The following is a 23,618-nucleotide window of genomic DNA, read 5'->3' on the forward strand; positions in this document are numbered from 1 at the left end:
CCAAGCTCGGATAAATGGGGAGGGTTGTGTTAGGAAGAGAATCCAGCCTAAAACATGTTTCAAATCAGATATGTGGAAAAAGAACCAGAACTTCAGGTTACCAACGACCGCGACAGGTATTGTTAGCCAACATGGTACTGGTGGAAATTGGGCTACTGTTGGAGAAGAGGGAGAGGTGGAAGACAGAGTAGTATGGAGACGAATGATCCGCTGTGGCGACCCCTAATGGGAGCAGCCGAAAAAAGAAGAAGAAGGTTCAATTCAATTCATTTTTATTTGTATTGCGCTTTTAACAATGAACATTGTCTCGAAGCAGCTTTACACAGATAATGTGGTAATAAAAAATGAATATGTTCTTTATAAGTAAGTTTGTCCCTGGTATCATGTATAATAGATGGTCCACAATCCAAGTCCCCTGGACAGTTACTATAGAAACTGTAAAATATTACAAAAAGGGTATTTATCAAGCCCATCCTTTGAATTATACTCGGCACTACTGTCAAAGCTGCTGTTACAGAAAATTAATCAAAATCAAGAATTCGACTTTCAAATTTGTATTTGTTTGTTTCTTTTTTGTTTGTACACGTCATGTATGTATGCACAGTATATGCGCATTATTCATCTCTTCCTCTTGTCCCTGTCTCTTAGTTTTTCTCTCTCTTTCTTTCGTTTGCTGTCTTTCATCTCTCTGTCTGTCTGCAGCTGTCTCTTTATATGCACTGTATAAATTATGTACGGTGAATGTCAGAGTTGCAGCCTGTATGGAAACTACCAGAAACACTGATGCCGCAGGTGAAATTCTGTTGTGTATATGTGCGTGTGTATGTGTAGCAGCTCGACAGTAGGGAGAGGATGAGACTTTTTCTCTCCACGACCCTTGGCCATACCTGGCCACCCACACACATACATATACACAGACACACACAAGTACGTATACACTCTCACACACACACACACACACACACACAGGTATGCACAAACACATAGTACAGGACTCGGAGAGGTGTGAAAGAGAAGAGAAATGAAAAAGTGAGAGAAAGAGAAAATGGAACTGCGAACAAGACTAAAAGACAGAAATAGAAAATAAATATGGCAAATAAAATAAGTGCAAACTCAAGGGAAAGAGAGAAAAGGGGGGGAGAGAGAGAGGGGAGAGAGAGAGAGAGAGAGAGAGAGACTCTTTATCAGTCTACAGATGCACTCTTTCAGTCTGTCTGTCTCTCTCTCCCTGCCTTTCCTTCTGTTATTTTTGTTCGCTAATATATGCTTTGTGTTGATTTAAACATTGAAAAAATCTGTTTTAATCACAGAATATCAACAAAATCACTTGCAATACAATCTTTAACTAATATCTTTAATTAAGTCACATGAAAAATAAAATAATCTATAAATAACCCATCTACTGTCTTTATTAAGAGTCTGAGATTTTCTCTTTTTTTGTGTGTGTGTGTGTGTGTGTGTGTGTGTGTGTGTGTGTGTGTGTGTGTGTGTATCCTGAGGGTAGCAGCCAAATTCAGAACAGTGATCACCATGCACACTGAAACAGAGAGAGTGCAGAGAGAGAGAGAGAGAGACAGAGAGACAGAGAGAGAGAGAGAGAGAGAGAGAGAGAGAGAGAGAGAGAGAGAGAGAGAGAGAAAGGTGACAGAAAGACAGAAGTAAACAGAGATATATACAGAGAGACAAAATGACTGACAGACAGTGATAGAAATACAGTAAGAGAGAGAGAAAGAGAGAGAGAGTGAGAGAGTGTAGGGGAGAGGGAAAAGGAGACTGTCATGATGAATGTGTGGGTGTGTTGAGACAGAGAAAGCAAGATTAATAGAAATCGAGAGCGACAGATAGACAGACTGGGAGTGAGAGCAAGAATGAAAGTGCCCATCACTCCATCTATCTTGTTGCCTAGCAACGGAAGCAGCCAGGTGTGCTGCGAGTTAAACACCGTCCACACCTTCACTAACAAACCACACCTTCATCAACACACCTACACCAACAAACCCACTCAATCAACACCCCTACAACTACACCAACAAACCCACACCGTCATCAACACACCTGCAGCGCCAGCAATAAACCCACACCCTCAACACACCTACATCTTCAGCAATAAATCCACACCTTCAACACACCTACACCTTCAGCAACAAACCCACACTTTCAACAAACCTACACCCACAAACCCACTCAATCAACACACCTACAACTACACCAACAAACCCACACCGTCATCAACACACCTGCAGCACCAGCAATAAACCCACACCTTCAACACACCTACACCCTAAGCAATAAACACCTTTAACACACCTACACCAACAAACCCACTCCATCAACACACCAACATTCTCAGTAATAAACCCAAACCTTCAACACAACTACACCTTCAGCAACAAACCCACACCTTCTTCAACATACCTCGTCAACAAGCGCACACCTTAAACAAATCTATACAGTCACCAACAAACACACACCTGCAGTGTCAGCAACAAATCCACACCTTAATGAACACACCAACAGTGTCAGCACAAACCCACACCTTCAACACATCTATACAGTCACCAACAAACCCACACCTTCATCAGCACACCTAAACCAACAAACCCACACCTTCAGCAACAAACCCAAACCTTCAACACATCTATACAGTCACCAGAAATCCCACACCTTCAACACACCTACACCATCACCAACAATCCCACATGTTCATGAACAAACACATACCTTCATCAACATACCTACACCAACACAGTCACTAGCAAACCCACTCCTTCACCAACACACTTGTCACCAACAAAACCACACGTTCATAAACACACCTACAGTTTTACCAATTAATGCCACACCTTTAAGACACTTACACAGTTACCAACAAATCCACACATTCAACACACCTACACCATAATCTACTACACCTTTACTAATACACCCAGGCCTTCAACAACACAACTACAATATACCTTCACTAATACACCCCAACACAACTACACTATACCTTCACTAATACACCCTACCTTCAACAACACAAATACACTAAGCCTTCACTAATGCACCCAGACCTTCAAAACAACTACACTAAGCCTTCACTAATACACCCAGACCTTCAAAACAACTACAATAAACCTTCACTAATACACCCAGACCATTAAAACAACTACACTATACCTTCAATAATACAACCAGACCTTCAAAACAACTACACTACACTTTACTAATACACCCAGACCTTCAACACAACAACCGAACTATACCTTCACAACAACTACAATAAACCTTCACTAATACACCCAGACCTTCAAAGCAACTACACTATACCTTCACCAATACAACCAGACCTTCACAACAACTACAATAAACCTTCACTAATACACCCAGACCTTCAAAGCAACTACACTATACCTTCACCAATACAACCAGACCTTCACAACAACTACAATAAACCTTCACTAATACACCCAGACCTTCAAAGCAACTACACTATACCTTCACCAATACACCCAGACCTTCAAGACAACTACACTATACCTTCACTAATATACCCAGACCTTCAACAACACAACTACACTAAACCTTCACTAATACACCAGACCTTCAATACGACAACTGAACTATACCTTCACCAATACACCCAGACCTTAAAAACAACTACAATAAACCTTCACTAATACACCACAACTACACTATACCTTCACTAATATAACTGAGTTTAAATGAATGAAGGCTGAAGAAAAAAAGTAAAGGAAACGAAAAACTTAACATGATCATTATAATGACAGCTACAGCCAGGATACATATGCCAATATATTGAAACATTACTGCCATATACACTGGAATGGAATAAATATCTGAGCCCACTGAAAAAAAAAAGCAAGTGTATTTTTAGTCATCAGGATATGAGAGTTTATAGCTTTTTTCTGTTCTTTTTTAATACCAGAAGCCAAATCCCACAAATAAGGCATACATGAGATTTTTTAGAAAGTGTATGGATCAGTTACTGCCATGAGCTATTACATAAAGATGGTTAAAAAAGTTTAGAAAGTGGTGGGGGCATTTTCCCAGTGGTCCCAGCATTAGTTACTGTCCTGAATGTGCAGTTATTTTATGGACTCACATGGAAGCTGTAGCTGTTTATTGTATTTCTATTACTTTTTAAGGCTGTTTTCATGTTAAGATCTTGAGCGTACGATACTCATGTTCTTTTAAACTGAATCTCTCTCTCTCGCTCTCTCTCTATCTTTTGCTAGACATGCTCCTGAGGTACCAGTGATGCTGTCCCTTTACCTGCCTGGGTCATCATGATGATCTAGCTCTGGATGAAGATTTCCTCATTTGGAGACCACTTATTGTTGTTGATGAAGGTTCAACTTTACCAGCCTCAAGATCCATAATGTTACTGTGGAGGGTAAAACTCAAGAACCATGAAAGTGGATTTGGACTGTAATTAATATAAACAGTCTGCTACAATTGCTTACGGCTACAATTGCCATGAGCAGTTTTACACTCAAGTCTCCATCCATGAAAAGTTGATAACCTCAACAATGATGGAACTACAATGAATGGACATTCTTTAAGAAGGATGAGAATGGGTTCCCTTTTGAGTCTGGTTTCTTTCAATGTTTGTTCCTCAAATCATCTCAAGGAGTTTTTCTTTGCCACAGACACCATTGCCTGGCTCATTTGGAATAAATGTATTTATATATAGCTGCTTTGGGAGGAAGTCATTGGTAAAATGACGATACAAATAAAACTGACCTGAAAGGAAACCTTGTGCAAATGACCCCAGTGCTTTTGGTATCCACAGTCTTAATTGTGTGGTCACAGATTTCTGTCAATGTATACTTTTATGAGTATTCTTTTCTGAGCATCAGACCATTTATTCTCCCCATATTTTCTTTAAAACTAGATCGATATCATTTTCTAGAAAATTACTTCGTTTCATAACTTGATATTTTGGCTGAAAGAGCACACACAAGAGGAAAAGACGGGGAAAAAAAGCTATTACGAAAAGGAATTTTTCAGTTCATCCTTCAGTCCATATGCCTGTTTGTGAATCTCGTGTAAAAATTATTTTGAACATAATAATACAGTACATTATTTAAATGTAGATTATACAGGGAATCTGCTTACTTTCTTAAGCCATTGCACAGTCAATAAGCTTTATTACAAACAATTGTTAATCAAAGTGTAAATGTGGAGCAGGTGCTGAGCTCACATGACATGGTGCAGAGGTTTGTGGGCAACGCAGCCTGGAGTCTCTCTAGCATGAAGTACACAAGAAAATCGTAGACCAATTATAGATTGCTTGTGAGTCATTTTGGTACTGTTTTGGAATGCTATAATAGACTAAGTGTGAAAACCACACTAATATAATATTAGGTAATAATATTACCTCAGTTCCATAATCATTCAAAATTAATATTCCAGCCTACCACAGATAACCATGTGAATTTATATGACCTATGTATAAAGCAGTGTAGGTTACTGTGTGGGCGGTTTCAACAAATAGATCCGTATGTATGATGTCAGTAAGGAGCAACTTGGCAGCTATTTTTTTAAGAATAATGAAATCTTATATATTATAGTTTATTTATCTACTTTTAGTCACTGATTTGGTTTTTAGTGAATGCTTAAGCATTTGTACACCAATGCATATTTTTTTATTATTTTTTTTTATTAAGCCTGATTGTTTGCTGCGTTTCTCCATTTCCATTCTCTTTTTATAGCATTTGTCTACTACAACAGTAACTTATATAAACGCGATTCTAACTTCTAACTTTACGAACATTTACAGATATGTTTAAAGTAAAAAAAAAAACGGAGGAGAGTCACCGCTAGCTAATCGTCGACCGTAACGAGTCTACATGATCCGCACTGGCCTCGGGAAATTGAATTTTTTTAAGTGCATTTTTAAATTAATTTTACAAATTCTTTATTACTTAATACAAAATACTGTATACAGTATTTAGATTATTTCTATGCTCTTACATCATTAGGAGATATGAGTAGTCAATAACGAACACAGTAACAACTTACGAACAATGTCATGGTACGAACGGTTGAAAGAGAGAGAACGTAACGCGTTTGTAAGGTTGGGAAGCGTCTGTATACCGTTTAATTATTAAAGATGCCTATATCTTTACAACTGAACAAAATGTCTGTATATCTTTCATCATAAATTTCAAAACAAATGTTGTATTATATTTTATATTGATTATTTTAAGCACGGTTGTGCAATTATCATTAAAAACAATATAAAAGTTTATTTACACAAATTGTACTCACATGCTATGTTTTTGTGGGGGTATTTTTTTTTTTACAGAAAGAATTCAACAATTCACTCATTTTGAACCAACGGGAGATTACTGTACCTTGAATTTTATTTTTTTCATAGTTATATTAAGCAAAACATCTAATAAAAAATGCAAACAAATTTGTTTTTTATCTGTAATTTCTGAAAAATTATCGTCAGATTGATTGATGATCAAAATAATCGTTAGTTGCAGCCCTAGTCTGAATTGTTCTCGCTTCAGATGGAAACCTGGTCCGGTGTCAATCTGGTCCACGTTGCACGGAGACGCGCGAGATGCTGACAGCTGTCCTATTTTATTAAAGTGAACTAGCTGAGTGAAGGAAAATCCCCAAGGGAGAACTCAGACTGACTGCGTCCCAATTCTCCTGCCCTCCTAAACTTCTTTTAATCCTCCGGCCTCATGTCGCGCCATGCATCAAACGCCACAGATCAAACGGAGTGCACTCGATCGGCCACAGGTTTTTAAGGTCACAATTAAATCTAAAGTGTTCACTTGAATCAGTGTTTTGTAAAAAGCATACATACATATACACACACACACACACACACACACACACACACACACACACACACACACACACACACCAAACCGTGACTTAAAAACAGAGGTACATACCGAACCATGAATTTTGTGTACCATTACACCCCTTATAAAAACACACACACACACACACACACACACAGCCTATGACTGGATGATTATTGCAGTGATTATGTAATATTATGCAGATTATTTCCACTGGCACCACTTCCTTTCACCCTGATGATGCAGTGCGTCGCTTCTAATTTCTTAAACAACCATGCCATAATATAAATCCCATGGTCATAGAAAACTAAAGCAAATGATGCTGTAAATTAAACTAAAAACTTGAAAGTGCTGAAACCACTGTAATTGGCTTAATGACTGACCAGTGCATTATTAAAACCTCGAAAGATAAAGCAATGCAAATAAACATTAAATTTTTTTTTCAAATGCTTCAAACACTTGGTTCGATATCAGAATATTCGATCATTCGACATCAGAACTCCCAACTACATGTAATAGTGAAGGCAAGAGCATTTGCACAAGCAGGATGCAACGGTAACAGACAGAATTGGGACTAAACAGCAGTGGGGCCATAAGAAAGTCACTTGATAAAGAGTCTAATTCAGATACAAAACAACTTCAGTTTGACTGTGGAAAAATGGAAATATCACATAGACTGATGAGTCCAGATTTACCCTATGCCAACGCAATGGGTGAATCAGCATAAGAAGCAACGCACCCATAATGCATATCCCTAGTAATCATGATTTGGGGTCGTTTCTACTGGTAAGGACACAGATCAGCAACATTATGTTGCAATCAAAATTTAATTTGCTGAATACTTAAACGTACTGAATGATTATCCCCAGCAATGCCTTGTTACTGATGACACATATTCTAGGAAGACAATTCCAAGATTCCTCAGGCATTTAAAATTGTGAAAAAGTAATCATTTACATGCATGAACTGGCATCTTGACATTAAGTCAAGTCAAGTCAAGTTTATTTCTGTAGCACTTTTCACAACAGACACTGTCTCATAGCAGCTTTACAGAAATCAACAGTCAAGGTGAATGGTGTGCATTTATCCTTGATGAGCAGCTGTGGGGACTGGGGCAAGGAAAAACTCCCTTAGATGTCATGAGGAAGAAACCTTGAGAGGAACCAGAATCAAAAGGGGAACCAATCCTCATTTGGGTAAAATCAAGAGTGTGATTATAGTCATTAAACAATACAGAACACTGGAGAGTGAGAACTAACATGAGCACTGGAGTGTAAGATAAGTAATGTTTTTTCTACAGTCTTATACATTTATTATGGTTATAAAACTAGGAGCTACTGGGCAACTCATAAATAAGCTCAACATTTGCTATCATCACAGATTCAACACCAGCTTCTCCATGCCAGAGTCTTTAAACACTTCAGGTGGTCCAATGTCAAAACTCCACACATGATGTGGGATCCAATTGGCACTGGTACGTCTCTGGGTGGTACGGGATGTTTGCTAGTTCGAGCAGACATTAGCCTGTTGAAAGTCTTGGGATGTGGTAGAGACCACTGTACAGAGTGGTTAGACTGGCCCATAACCAATAGAAAATCCTGGACAAAAATGACTGCAACTTTGTGTTGTTGTATCCCATCCACTTTAGGTGTTCGGAAATGCCTTTCTAATTCTCTGGATGTAAACAGTGGTTATTGTAGTTATTGCAGACTTTCACGTCACTATATATATATATATATATATATATATATATATATATATATATATATATATAAATATATATATATACATACACATACATTAACAAATTTGGAAGGCAAATGAATAGAAGAGAAATCCAAATCAAATCGATATTTGGTGCAACCACCATTTGCGGGAAAAACATCAATTCTTCTAGGAACACTTGCACACAGTTTTTGAATGAAGTCAGCGTGTTGGTTGTTCCAAACATCTTGAGAACTAACCACAGATCTTCTGTGGATGTAGGCTGCCTCAAATCCTTCCATCTCTTCATGTAATCCCACACAGACAGACTGGATGATGTTAAACTCGGTGTCCCGGAGGAAGACAAACAATCACTTTCAGTACTTATTGTTCTTCTTTTACACTGAAGATAGTTCTTGATAAAGTTGGCTGTATGTTTGGGGTCTTTGTGCTTTTTCAGAATACATTCGGGGACAATTAGACACCTCCCTGATGGTAGTGCATGATGGATAAGTAGTTGCCTGTATTTTTTAGCACTAAGGACACCATTAATCCTCACCAAACGTTATTTGTAAAAATGCAGCCCAATACTTGAAAGGAACCTCCACAATGCTTTACTGCTGCCTACAGACACTCATTACTGTATTGCTGTCCAGCCCTTTGGCAAATAATTACAAATTTTGACTCATCAGTAGAGAGGACCTGCTGTTATTTTTCTGCACCCCAGTTCTTATGTTTTCATGCATAGTTCAGTTGCTTAGCCTTGTTTCCCTGTTAAAGATTTGGCATTTTTGGCTGCAGTTCTTTTATGAAGACCACTTCTGTCTAGACTTCCTCGGACAGTAAATGGGTGTACCTGGGTCTGACTGGTTTCTGCCAATTCTTTGCTGATGGCACTGCAGAACATCTTCCTATGTCACAGGGAAGTAAGCATTATGCGTCTTTTATCCGCTGTATTAAAGTTTACTTGACCCAACACTGCATCTGTCCGTTTGTTTGTGCTTCTTCAAAATAGCTTGAACAGCATATCTTGAAACCTCCGCCTGCAAATCTTTGCCTGAGAGAAACCTTGCTGATGCTCAGTCTTACCATGCTTTATGACCTTTTACATAATACGGTCTTCCACAAAATCACCTTAGTAACAGAGCATGGCTTAGCCAGTTTTAGCCTCCTGCTACCTACTTTTGAAATTGAAATTGATTAGCACCTGCTTGGTATAATTGATTTAGCAGACAAAACCTCAAGAATTGATGTTGGTTTAAAGCCAAGGGTGATCACACCAAATATTGATATTTAGTTTTTTTCTTTCATTTATAAATACTTTGCATTTAGTAAATTTATAAAAATACATACATACATATATAAATAAATAAATATAACACAGGCAAAATTAACACCTTCGAAGCACCACACATTTATTCACAATGTCCTTTTCTTACTCAGATGAAAAAGATTTGCCTACATAATTTTTGATCACTAAAAATTTGATTTACTGATGTGACAAATCTTAAATCAAGCACCAAAATCCGCCATGACGCACACATCCGGCAATTTAAACCGTCCATGTGGAAACATAGCAAAAGCTCCATTTGGTGTCCTGATAATTTAAAACACCATAATTACTTTAAAACATTTACAAGAATATTTTGTCTTCATGCTCTATGTTGAGTTTGGTTTCACTCATAATAAATATACATTTGCATAAAGCGTCCATATATGTCCATGCCCATGACAAGCATATTAAAAACTTAAGTATTAATCGAAGGTACATTTAGGACAGATAAAAATATGCGATTAAGTTGTGATGAATCACAAGTTAACTCATGACAGTCCTAATATATGGAGATTGGGTAATAAGGAGATAAGGATGGAGACGAGTCTGCTTACAGACAGGAGGTTAAAGAGCTGACTCTCTGGTGCAACCACCACAACCTGGATCTCAACACGCTCAAAACAGTGGAAATGATCGTGGACTTTAGGAGAAATCCCCCAGCACTCCCCCCACTCACCATCTAAACAGCACTGTAACAAGTCATTCAAGTTTCTGGGTACCACCATTTCTCAAGACCTGAAGTGGGACAATAACATTGACTTCATTGCTAAAAAGGCCCAGCAGAGGTTGTACTTCCTTCGCCAAATGAGGGATTCAACCTGCCACAGGAGCTGCTGAAACTATTCTACTCAGCCTTCAGTGAGTCCACCCTGTGTACATCCATAACTGTCTGGTTTGGCTCAGCTATCAAATCAGACATCAAGAGGCTAAAGTGGATGATCAGGACTGCTGAGAGGATTATAGCTGCCCCACTGCCCAATCTCCAGGATCTTTACTCATCCAGAGTTGAGAAAAAGGCTAAGAAAATCACTTTGGACCCCACACACCCAGCCCACTCTCTTCAAACTGTTGCCTTCTGGTCAGTGCATGCATATATATATATATATATATATATATATATATATATATATATATATATATATATATATATATATATATATATATATATATAATTATTATTTAATTGTCTGGTTTACTATTCTCTTACATTATGTCTGTACTTCTCCTGCACTGGAAGCTCCTGACGCAAACTTTCCAATACTTGGAAATAAAGCAATTTCTGATTCTGATAGATATCCATGTACACACATATAAGTATTTAGTACTAGATTAGATGTTGTCTTCGACAATAACGGCAGCGTAAATTATAAAGAATATAGTAATGAAGGGAAGGAGAGACATTTAGACAAACATTTAGAAATAATTATGGAGAATTGGCGTAATAAATTGTAAGTCCCTGGGCATCGTGTTTAAAAACTGGATCTCGTTGGACACAGTGAGCTTATTGAGCCCATGAACCCACTGTGTCATCAACTACTCAAGTGCTTTCCACTGATACTCTTGTTTTGAAAGTCATTCATTATACTTGGTTTATGTTTGAGAGCCATTGCAAAGTACAGGAAACTTACTTAAAATATATTTTATTTTACATTTGTTTAAGAATCTATGCCGAACACATTTCATCTAATGAAAATTCATCATCAGAAACAATTATTTTTAGCATCACTCTATTTTTGGTCCAAATTTAAACTAGGTCTTTATGACCTGAAAAAGTACACAGGCTCATCGCGTGCACACACAGTTACTGAAATACACATATTGACCATGTGTATAGGAAACATGACTAAACAAATATTGAACTTTGCCTGTGTTTAAATAAGATACAAAAAAAAATTAGCCAAAAGAAGAGAATCCATGTGTGTCTAAGCACACAGATGCTATAGGTATTATGTTGTAGTGTAGTAGTGCGGTGTAGTGTCATAGAGTGGAGTCTATCATGTATATTGTTTCGCTGTTGTTAATATTAAGTGTTAGTAATAAGTTTTTGTTCTTTTTATGTTATGGTCATGAAAAATGTATACGTTCATATACTTGCCTTGTGCTTTTTAAACATTTGCTAGTTGAATTAGCAAGTGCATCGCTACATTTGCTTTATAGTACTGTAAGATGTATAATGAAGTTTACTGCTGCAATAAATACTCCATGTTTGTATATATAATTAAAATGTTTGATCAGGTTACTGATGTATTAAAATATGATTTGCTGAAAGCAGCATTAATAACCACACAATACTATTCATTTCAACTCATTTAATTTCACTCTCAACAATAGCCAATTATTCAGCATTTAGCAGAGTGGAGGTACGCCAGGCAGCTGGTCAAAACGACATAACGTGACGTGTTCTTAGAGCATCCGCTGGATAACTGGCACAGGTCTTTACTGACATTTTTAACCTGTCACTAGCACAAACCACAGTTCCTACATGCCTGAAGACTACAACCATTATACCAGTGCCTCAGCTGCAGGATGACTAAATAATGTTCGCCCAGTTGCACTCACCCATATTGTTATGGAGTGCTTTGAGAAACTGGTTCTGAATCACCTCACTGTAGGCCTACCACCTACACTGGACCCACACCAGTTTGCCTATCACCCAAAAAGGTCGACAGAGGGTGCAGTTTCCACGGCTCTTCATTCAACACCCACAACACCTCCACTTGCACCTCCTGCACCTCCACTTGCAGATGGATTCTGGACTTTCTCACCAACAGACCTCAGTCTGTTAGGGTGGGCAAACAGGTGTCCTCAACCCTCATTCTAAGTACCGGCATCCCACAGGGCTGTTTTCTAACCAGTGAACAGTCACAAACTGTTTAACCACCCTCCATCAAGAAGGAGATACAGGAACATATGCACCAGAGCCAGCAGGTTCAGGGCTAGCTTTTTCCATCCACCATCACCCTACTGAACTCTACACTACACCGTTAGATCACTGTATAAACACTGTATATAACTTCTGTACAATTGTGCAATCAATGTACATATTGCATATTGTAATTTTTATACCCTTATTCTCTACACATATTGTGCCTTACATACATCTGCAGTACACTTTTATTTTATGTGTATCTATATATTCACACCTCACATACTGTACATCCTGCCTAATATTTCACATTTATGTATACAGTGCAACCTCGATACTACAGGGGTTTCTTTCTATGACCCCTCGCGAGTAATATAAAAAAAAAAAATCGCAAGGTTTTGGATCTTACCTTTTGATGCTTCCTTTTTCAAGGGGAATTGTACATGTACTGTAAACTCAAATTGTGAATTACTTGTAATAAATGTTTTACTTACTGCTTTAAATGAATAATACAATAATAAAATAGTTTTTCAAACATTTTTATGTAATTTATTAGTACAAACTCTGTTTTGAAATGTTAATCTGAACTTTCGAGCCACTCACGGCTTCTCGCGAACGATCAGATTTCGCGAGTTACACTTAGTCCGGTTCCAAATGAAAAGTTGCGAACTATCGAGGTTGCGAGTGTCAAGTATCGTGGTTCCACTGTATATATATATATATAAAAAGTGTACTTGTTTATTTAGCTTTTTGCTATTTTTTTTCCTCTATGCCATAGTCTTATAACCTTTTAAATGTTGTTCCCTTAACTATTTACTTTTCAACATTATCTACACATCTCTACACTGCTATAGATTTTATATTTATTCATTGTACATATGTTTACACCAGTGGTGGGCCGTCAGGGCCAAGCAAAGCCTTCTCTGTTGGCCTAAACACTATCAGAAGCACTGACCTACATTTACAACCTAAATTCTAATATTTGTTCCATGAAATTGTATTATTTTATTCCCAACAGTCTATTTTCTTCTTTTCATAGCGTTTCTCTTGGCTGCACTGCTTCCAGTATGTGTATGTGGATGTTAGATTTTTAGTCCAATCAGATTCCAGCCTCTATGTGCTACCATGTCAATCTAATCTGCCCAGGGCCTTCAAAGTCTGTACTGCAGGCCTTTTTACAATAGTCTCTAATATAAATTAGTCTGTTTCTTTAACCAATCAGATTTCATATTCACCTCACAGGGCAGCTAGCTGGTCCAGAAAAATGTAAGCATTTTTACATCCTCTGATTGGTTGGTCAGAGGGAAACTGTTACGGCCAAGTTCAAGTTCATGTGGCAAAACACATCTGTAGCGCACTGCACATATTAATACATCCGAGTTGGACTTTTTTATGTCTATTAATGTCTATTAATGCTAAAGTGCATTTCATTGCTGTGTGCCTGTACTATGCAATGACAAAGATCTATCTATCTATCTAGACACCTTTTGGTTGCTTTTCTTCTTCACTAGCCCTCTTGTACTGATTTTTAAGACTTTGAGGCTCTTGACGCAGTTGATATATCTTCATGTCTCTACGCTTTCTAGTATAGATGGATTTGATGCTTCCACTCTGGACATAGCCAAATCTTTCGGCTGCATAGCTAACAATGACAGCAGTCATGGCCTCAAACCGACTGTCCACTCCCCCCTTAGCTGTAGCTTTAAATATCTCACTCACATCGGTGTCAAACTGCAACCACAAGGTTTGACTCTTAGCTGAAGGCCACTTGATCCGCTTCTTCAGGATTATTCTACAGGGATTGGGGAATTCTACTGCATGAAGGGACTGGGCTCTGTAGGGTAAAACCTGGCCGGGCTCCTTTGCGTCTCACATGAATCAAGATCTGTGCACTGCAGTACATTAAGCTAAAACAATTCTCACAGTTACAGGCCTAAATGGGTACTCATACTATGAGCCTCAGATTCAAATTTTAACCTCCTACGACCTGGGTGTCCACATACGTGGACATTGTGCACAATGGTGTCTTTATTGTTTTCTGTAGATACAGACAGAGTGTCCACATAAGTGACATCATTTTTTTCAAGAAGAGCTTCATGTTCAAAGAAAATATATGGTTATTATAATTATTGGTTCTTCCTTACCCCAAATAACTGGAAGAAATCTAAAATGCAAGCCAAACCAAAGCTCAGGTCTTAGGAGGTTAAAGCCAGCTTCTGCACCGCTGACGCACAGCACGAGGACTCAACTTCTTTGATTGACCCTTGCAAGGCCTGTTCCGAGTGAAACCCGTCTTGGAAAACCTGTGTATTACCCTGGTCACTGTACTGTAACTCAGTTTCAGGGTGTTACTGATCTTTTTATAGCCTCGGCCGTCTTTGTGGAGAGCAACAATTCTAATTTTCAAATCCTCAGAGAGTCTTTGCCATGAGGTGTGTTTAACATGAACATGATGAACAGGATGTGTGGCTTTGCATGGTTACACAACTTACAGCTGTTATCACTTAGGATGTACTCACTTTTGTTGGCAGCTATTTTGACAATAATTGCTGTATGTTGAGTTATTGAGGACAGTAAATCTATAAATCTATACAAGCTGCACATTGACTACTCTAAAATATATCCAAGTTTAATTTCTATGGTATTGGCCCTTGAGTTTTCCTTTATTTTTACTGGCTGTAGCCAGAGAATTACAAGTTGACCTTTAACACAGCACTGAAGCCACATGCGTTAACTTATTGAAAAGTGACAACATTTCCATTTCTGTTCACATTTTCATTTCTGTCATTTCACATGCTGGGTGCCATCATGTCTTATACTGTGAGCAGATTTTCCATATACTAACCTCCTAACTAAAGCCCTTAAAAAAATTCTCTTTAGTAAAGTGCACAAAAATGTCTGTATTTTTGTCAAGTAGTATTAGATTGTAAAGCATTTACCACATGGCCATTTATTGTAAATTGGCCACTTATGCACTTCTGGTTAGATGCTAACTGCATTTTATTGGCTCTGTACATGTACTTTGCACAAAGACAATAAAGTTGAATCTTATCGGATCTAATTTCATTTTTCTTTACCATCCATCTGAATCATAAGCATATATTGGGTGGCTTCTATCATAATCCCTGGCATCCAAAATTCATTCTATTAATTTGAACTATGTAGCTGGACTTGAAGGTTTGGCAAAGAGACCCTAAATCATTATGATGAAACTAATCAGTTTGCTGTTTAAGATCATTTGAATATTACCCCCAAGGTTCCTATGGATGATTAGAAAGCCTTGTCTAATGTAACTTTTCCACAGATTCATCTGCATGCATACATTAAACTTATCCTAAAGCTTTTTTTAGTACTTATCGCAATCTGCATTCTTTTTAAAAAAGATCATATTATAGTCTTCTTCTCTGACCCACTTGCTCTGCACTCACCAATGTCTTGCTATAAAACTAATGGAAATGTTATCTAAACAACATAATCCCACTACATGGCTAATGAGCTACAAATTCATTTATTATTTTTATATTTAATTAAGTGACTTCTTGCTTCCAAAGGGTAGCCTGAGAGATGGTAGATACATGTTTATTGGAATATAGGAGGCAGTTACAAAAATAAAATAAAAAAAACAAAAAACAAATAACAGATCATGTATGTTAATCTAAATTTATAATACAAGAAGCCTGGCTAGTAAAGACTCGTTCCTTACCCTGACACTGAAATCCTTGTTTTCCAAAACCCCTGAAACAAAGAGAAACAGCACATATGAAAACCGTTCTTTCGTTCACATTTCAGAAAAAAATAAACATGAAAACCTGAAATGTTTTTTTTTCCACTGCACACCAAATTACTTTATTTCATTTGACCTTTAAACATTTTAAATATGATATACCCCCTTTTTTCCGTATATTACATTTACTTTTAATACAGTATATTAAAAAGATTTTACATAAATATTTTATATTACGTAAAAAAAAAATCATTAATAATTAATACACATGCACACAGGCCACATGTATGTCACATGCACTTATGCTTCTTACACCTACTATTTTTTTTTTTACTTTAGATATAGTGCACACTCAAAATGTTAGCCCTTATTAAATGAATACTCCAAACGCAAGCCTATATTGAATGAAACAACCTTCATGCACTTATGTAATTGAAATGATTCATGCCCAGATTTCAATCAGACATTTAATTCAATATATGCTCCTAACTTCTATTTATACTCATCGATGGAGCACCCTCATCAAATTCTATATAGGCACATACTCAATGTACTAGAAGTACTTTTTATTCATACTTCAGACGTAGTACATAGTCATGCAGTAAGTGTGCACTAATTCTCATTTAATGTCTTGCACATTTAAGGTTACATAATTATGTTTAGTTTTCCCCCAAAGGTGCTGAATGAATGTAGACTCATTATATATATATATATATATATATATATATATATATATATATATATATACAGAGTCAAATTATTTATAATGATTATGATGATGATGATTATTATTATTATTATTATTATTATTATTATTATTATTACTATTAGCATACGTGCATACAGGACAAAGGGAAAGAGAACAATACACAAACACAAACAAGAAAACCCTTTAACAAAAAGGAAAATTTAAAGGAAATTTTAGGATAAAAACCTTCAAATCCATGCAAAGTGGTGAGAAATATGTTCTCGTGAATAAAATATTTGCATTGCAAAAACAGAACAGAATGGACACTGGATTTACTGATTAATAAATTAATTGATTATATGATTCATTAAGTTGCTGACTTGTCAGTGCCCTTTCACCCAGTGTATTTCCTCCTCGCGCCCGGTTTTTTTTTTCTCGACATCCACCGCGAACACTGACCAAATCAAACTACTACTGAGTTTTCTAGCGCTCGGCTTTTTTGCGCGTTTTTCCTTACCAGATAAAGTCGGTACAGTGGCTGCAGAAGGTGGGCTGCTTGAAGAAACGCGGGATGAACTTGTGGTCCTTGACCTCGTGCACGTTTTTTTGGCGGAGCGCGCCCTGGCGCGCGAACCCGCGGATGCGCGCGCCCTTCTCCTCGCCGTCGCTGCCACTGCCGCTCGGAGCGCCGTCCGCCATGAGCACCGCCGAACCGTAAACCGAGTGGAAAAACTACCGCGAACACACTACCGACTCCGAGAGGCAGAGAGAGCGCGCAAACCAGGTCCTGAGCCGACACTGAGTGACGCGGCTAACGGGAGTGTGAGAGCGCAGGGGGTGTGAGACACAGCTTCAGGTTCCGCTCCACACAAACCGCTTTCTCACCCAAACTGCCAGTACACTTTTGCGCCGAAACTCCTCCTTCCCTCATCACTCAATTAGTCTCACTCTTTCTTTCTCACTTTCTCCCTCCCCATTTCCTTCAATCAATCTATCCCTCCGCATCCCTCTCTCCTTCTCTTTTACCTGACAAACTCGTGATCTTTGACACTCATTCTTTCTTTCTTTTTAATGACTCACTTGACCAGTCTATCTATCTATCTATCTATCTATCTATCTATCTATCTATCTATCTATCTATCTATCTATCTATCTATCTATCTATCTATCTATCTTTATACCCTCCTTTACACAGACACAAACCACATGTTTTTTGGAGGCTTTATTGCACATTATTTTCCCCCCTAACCAATTGATTATGTAATATCTCAGTCTGCTACATTGTACATAATACATTCATTTGAATCTCTCTCTTTCTCTCTCTCTTTCTTTCTTTTTCTCTCTCTCTCTCTCACACACACACTCACGCACGCACGCACAAAGGGAAAATTAATTCATTGTCTCAAATGTTATATAAAGAAAGAGTATAAAAGATATGACAGCATTGAAACGGTCTCTCTCTCTCTCTCTCTCTCTCTCTCTCTCTCTCCCTTTTTCTCTCTAGCTCTCAAAACATACAGGAACTGAGTAAGTCCTGAATATGACTCACTCCCCTCTATCCTCCACTTTCTCCTCCAGGTCAAAACTAACCAACATGTCACAATTAATGGATCGAATGTTGTTTTGTTTTTTTATCTGCACACACCGCCATCTCCAGGCCACTCTGAATACTGTAAATATCCTTGGACATTGTGAAACACCTGGATCATGTGGCAGAAGATGCAGAGTGGAAATACCAGGAAAGATCCAGGAAATACCACCATCGTGTAGAAACCTCTGACTTATTACCAAGATGGCACGTGGTCCAAATTATACACGAAGCTGGCAATTATTGAGGTTCATAAAAAGGAACACTATTCATGGCTGGTGTCATGTTTTACCTCTAACCACCATGTGGAGCACCTGGATGATGTATGAGGATCATGACTCAGTTTAGGACTTGAGAGATGACACAACTAAGGCCCAGGTAGCAGCAGCACAGACGGTCCTGAAGTGGCACACAGTAGGAGTGGGATGCCCAGCAAGGCTATAGGCAATACATGAAATACACCACACAGTGAGCCATTCTGTATTTACACAATAGGACCTCTGTCTTTTTGCTGGATCTGGTACATTGTCTGACATTCCAAGATCCAAACATTTCTTTATCCAGTTCTTAGATCGGCAGACGATATACCAGGTCCAGCAACTTCGGTGGATGCCATTAACAGAAGACCATCCAACCTGTTCCTGTCTTACTGTGCACAAAGCGAGATCCGTGAAGAACAAGGTTGGTGTGAAAAAGTCAGGATTTTGATCACAATCTCACAAAGACAACTGGAAGTAGGTGTCCACATACAAATATACTTGGACACCTGACTTTTTCCAGCCTTTTGTGGTTCTTTCTCAATCTGTTACCACAAAATGGGAGGCACGCAATTGTATAAGATGTCTTTGGATGTTGAGCATTAAATTTCGAACAAAAAACTGTTCCTACATAACAATACACCAGTGCACAAAGCCAGCTTTATGAAGATATGACCTCCTCATCTCACCTACATCAGTACATGAGTTTACTAAAGCCCTTGTGGATAAATGAGCACAAATCTCCACACAATCTATCCAAACATCTTCTTAAAAGAGTGGATGTTATTCTAACAGCTATTTAGGACTAAATGTGGAATGGAATGTACAAAAAAATTTAAGGTTCAGTGTCCACAAACCTCTGTCAATATAGTGTACTTTTGCCCATTTATCATGTCTCCCAATCTAGCTATTTGCCTTCTTCATCCACATGAGCAGATGTTCAACAGATTAGTGCAGTGTTTTGAATATTGTTTACATTGACTCTCAACACTGACACAAAATGAGTACCAATGTAAGGCCAGATACAAACGAAGACTTCACTGCGTTTTGAAAATAAGGGGAAATTAGCAGGTACAATGTGCTTTGTGTTTGCATTGCATCATCATATGAAACTTGATCCAGGAAGAATTTGCTTGGCAAATAATCAAAGCACCATAGATGAGGTGAATTGTGTTTTGTGTTGTTTCTTTTGATAATCTTCGATTATTTCATGTTAGATTTTGTTATTTCTGAGGACCAAATGTTCATATTTTCCTTTACGGTTGGGTAAAATAATTTGTATATCAGTGGAAGAATTCAACACAGACAGCAGTACCAGTGGGTGGAGGATGGCAAACTGCTGTACAGTATTTAGTTTAAACATTGTTTTCTATGCTCTGTGTGTATTCAGCACGGTGTTGGTGGTCAGCAGACTTTTTTCTTCTAGTTTCACATGCTAGTGTTTACAGAATAACGCATCCATGTGGCTAAGCAGCTTGTGGGCGCATTCACAAGTCAGCAAGCTGTTTTATAAAGTGTGAAGCGAAAGAGACTTACAGAGACACAGCAGGTCTAAGAGTCAGAGACAAAGAAAGACCAAAAACAGAAGTAAAAAGATCTGCGGTGAGAGATGTAAGGAAAAGAAAGAGTAAGCTATACAACAGGCAGAAGGAGAAAGATAGAGTTGGGTAGGAAAAAATAAAATGCTTCCTCTACAGATTCTACATTAGAGGTCGACCGATTCATCGGGTTTTGCCGATTAATCTGCAACGATAGTTGCACCGATTGCTAAAACTACTGACTATCCGCAAAAATCCATACCGATAGTTTTTCCGGGTTGCATTCAGTGCAGTGCATACAGTGTATCTGGAAAGTATTCACAGATATTTTAAGTATTTTGTAGTATTTTCCACATATTGTTATGTTACAGCCTTATTCCAAAATGGATTACAGTTATTATTTTCTTCAAAATTCTTCAAAACAATACCCTGTGACAATGTTAAAGAAGTTTGTTTGAAATCTTTGCAAATGTATTAAAAAAATTTATGAAAAAAACACGTACATAAGTATTCACAGCCTTTGCCATGACACTCAAAATTGAGCTCAGGTACATCCTGTTTCCATTGCTCATCCTTGAGATGTTTCTACAGCTCACACACACCTGTCTATATAAGGTCCCACAGTTAACAGTGCATGTCAGGACAAAGGCATCTTTTAACAGGACAACGGCCTTAAGCACACAGCCAAGATAACAAAGAAGTGGCTACTTGAACCCGGTTGAACATCTCTGGAGAAACCTGAAGAAAAATGGAAGAAACTGCCCAAAAATAGATGTGCCAAGCTTGTAGCATCATACTTAAAAAGGCTTGAAGCTGTAATAGGTGCCAAAGGATCTTCAACAAAGTATTGTTCAAAGGATGCGAATACATATGTAAATGTGAACATTTTTGTTTTTTTATTTTGTAATAAATTTCAATTTATTACAGACTTTGAAGATTTAAAGATTAAAGATTTTAAACAGACTTCTTTCACGTTGTCATTGCGGGGTATTGTTCGTAGAATTTTAAAGAAAATAATATATTCAATCCATTTTGGTATAAGGCTGTAACAAACAAGTAAACAAGTACAGCACTAGATACTTTCCCGATGCACTGTACAGTACGAGAATGGTTTCCAGGGGCGATTCACTGGTGCCATGTGCTGTTCATTTAAAGTGTCTTTTATTCATTTCAGCTTTAAATGTTTTTTTGTTTTTGTTACTTTTTGTTTCAGTTCAAATGCATGCCTTATTTTCCTCAAGATTTATTTATTCAGCACATTTTCATGATTCAGCACTTTTTTTGTAATTATGTTCAGTACTATTTTACATTGTGTTTTTAAAAAATGTTTTTTATCCAGTATCCGTTTTATAAACTATCGGTTGATTAATAGATTCTCGGCAAGTACGATCCAACCTAGTTATTTGTAAAATCCACTATCTATCCACCTCTATCCTGCACCGTTATGGATTTGTAATTTGTAAATATTCCAACATGATGATGCAAAATAATAAAAATTATTATGATGTGACCGTTTTTTAATTTCCAGGCCTAAAAACAGACACATTTACACAAGCCATGTGAATATATGTACTTTTAACCATGGTGAATCATCCCGTTGATCCACCGCCCCCTGCTGGACAACATTAGGCAGCAGGCTTTACACTCAGCCCATTGACACATTCACACAGTTTGTGCAGTAGGTTGCCTTCCTAATACTAGCTTTCAGTTTGCCATGACCAGACCTATTAGGCTACAGCATGAGTACCACTATCGTACAATACTCTGCACTTTACATTGTGGTTCTATGCTATGCTGATGTTTCAGGAGAGCAGTTTCAGCTGTGTGTGTGAAAGTTATCGATATTCTGAAAGACAGATGTTGTTGACTTCATGTAGTTATACTCAGTTAAAACAGTTTGCAGACTGACTAAATGGATTAATATAACCTAATGTGTTTAGTTGGAGCATCTCTCTCTTGACTGGATGTATTGCATGTCCGGAGATGCTTTTCTGTTCACCACGGTTGGTTATAACCTGGTTATTTGAGCTACCATAACCATTGCACATATGGTTTTATCCATTGTCCATTTTAGTAAACTTTAGAAACTGTTGCTTCTGAAAATCTCAAGGCATCAGGCTGTCTGGCACCAGGTCACTCACCATTCTGACATTTTATGTAAACATTACCTAAAGCTCTTGACCTGTGTGTGCATACTTTCTTTGAACAACTTCCCCAGGATTGGCTGATTAAACAGGTGTTTTGAATAATAAGGATGGTGATTGGGTATAGGCAGGTGTACCCTGTCAAGGGAAAAGTACAGGACTACTTATGTACAAATAACTGACAGTTTCTATTTCTTGGAATGGCTGGTAATTACAGGGTTTCTGTCAGAATGTTGGACCTGTCATGTTCACTGATGTCCTTCAAGGACAAGGAACTTCAAGGAACCTTGTTAATCTTGCAGTTCATGTCTGTGACAGCAGTGTGGGTGCTGGATCATGGAACAGACTTTTTTTTTTCTTTCTTTTATTAATGCATGTAGTTTCTGGAGAATGATCCCTGTAACTCTGTCCAGTATTTTGAGCGTAATTTAGATTGTGTTGTCATGTACTCATCACTTGAAAACAACTGCATAGCCGGAATAAAAAAAAAACCCCTGTGCACGCACACACACACACGTTAACTATGATGCTTGAAAATCCAGCCACAACCAGATAAGGACTGGTTTCTTTTTAAATTGGGTTCCTCTTAAGGTTTCTACATATGTATGATTTTTCCTTCCCATATCATCTCTGGCTCACTCATTATGGATAAAATGACAAATGGACAAATATCAGAATTTAAGTGATATTCTTTAATCAGGTTATTACTGTAAAGCTGCTTGGTGACAATATCCTTGTTCAAAGTGAAATACTAATAAAATTCATTTGAACCTTTATGGACTTTTCGAACCAGTAGGAGACCAGGTATTTTTAGTGCTCAGTAAAGGAACTTTTCAAAAAAAGTAGTGTTTCAGATAGAGCAACTTGGAAATTACTGAGAAAGAAAATATTGCTAACGTTATACCTGCACTTACCATGAAAACAATATTACATAAGACAAAAG

The 23,618-nt window shown here is 37.7% G+C and overlaps 1 protein-coding gene across 3 annotated transcripts in view; it reads right to left on the reverse strand.

Moving 5' to 3' along the window:
- Positions 1-18,159, reverse strand: part of prkcbb (protein kinase C, beta b) — a 92,768-nt gene extending 74,609 nt beyond the window's left edge. Inside the window, exons 1-2 of one of the 3 annotated variants that reach the window (XM_046866019.1) lie at positions 17,666-18,159; positions 16,440-16,471 (exon numbers count right to left, since the gene is read on the reverse strand). In XM_046866019.1, the coding sequence (XP_046721975.1) occupies positions 16,440-16,471; positions 17,666-17,847 (214 nt within the window). In that variant the 5' untranslated portion in view covers positions 17,848-18,159. The remainder of the gene's footprint in view (positions 1-16,439; positions 16,472-17,665) is intronic. The other 2 variants (XM_046866018.1, XM_046866020.1) reach the window with 2 other exon arrangements.
- Positions 18,160-23,618: the final 5,459 nt, after the last annotated feature.

This window comes from Silurus meridionalis, chromosome 14 (genome assembly GCF_014805685.1).
Source record: "Silurus meridionalis isolate SWU-2019-XX chromosome 14, ASM1480568v1, whole genome shotgun sequence".
NCBI classification, from domain to species: Eukaryota; Metazoa; Chordata; class Actinopteri; order Siluriformes; family Siluridae; genus Silurus; species Silurus meridionalis.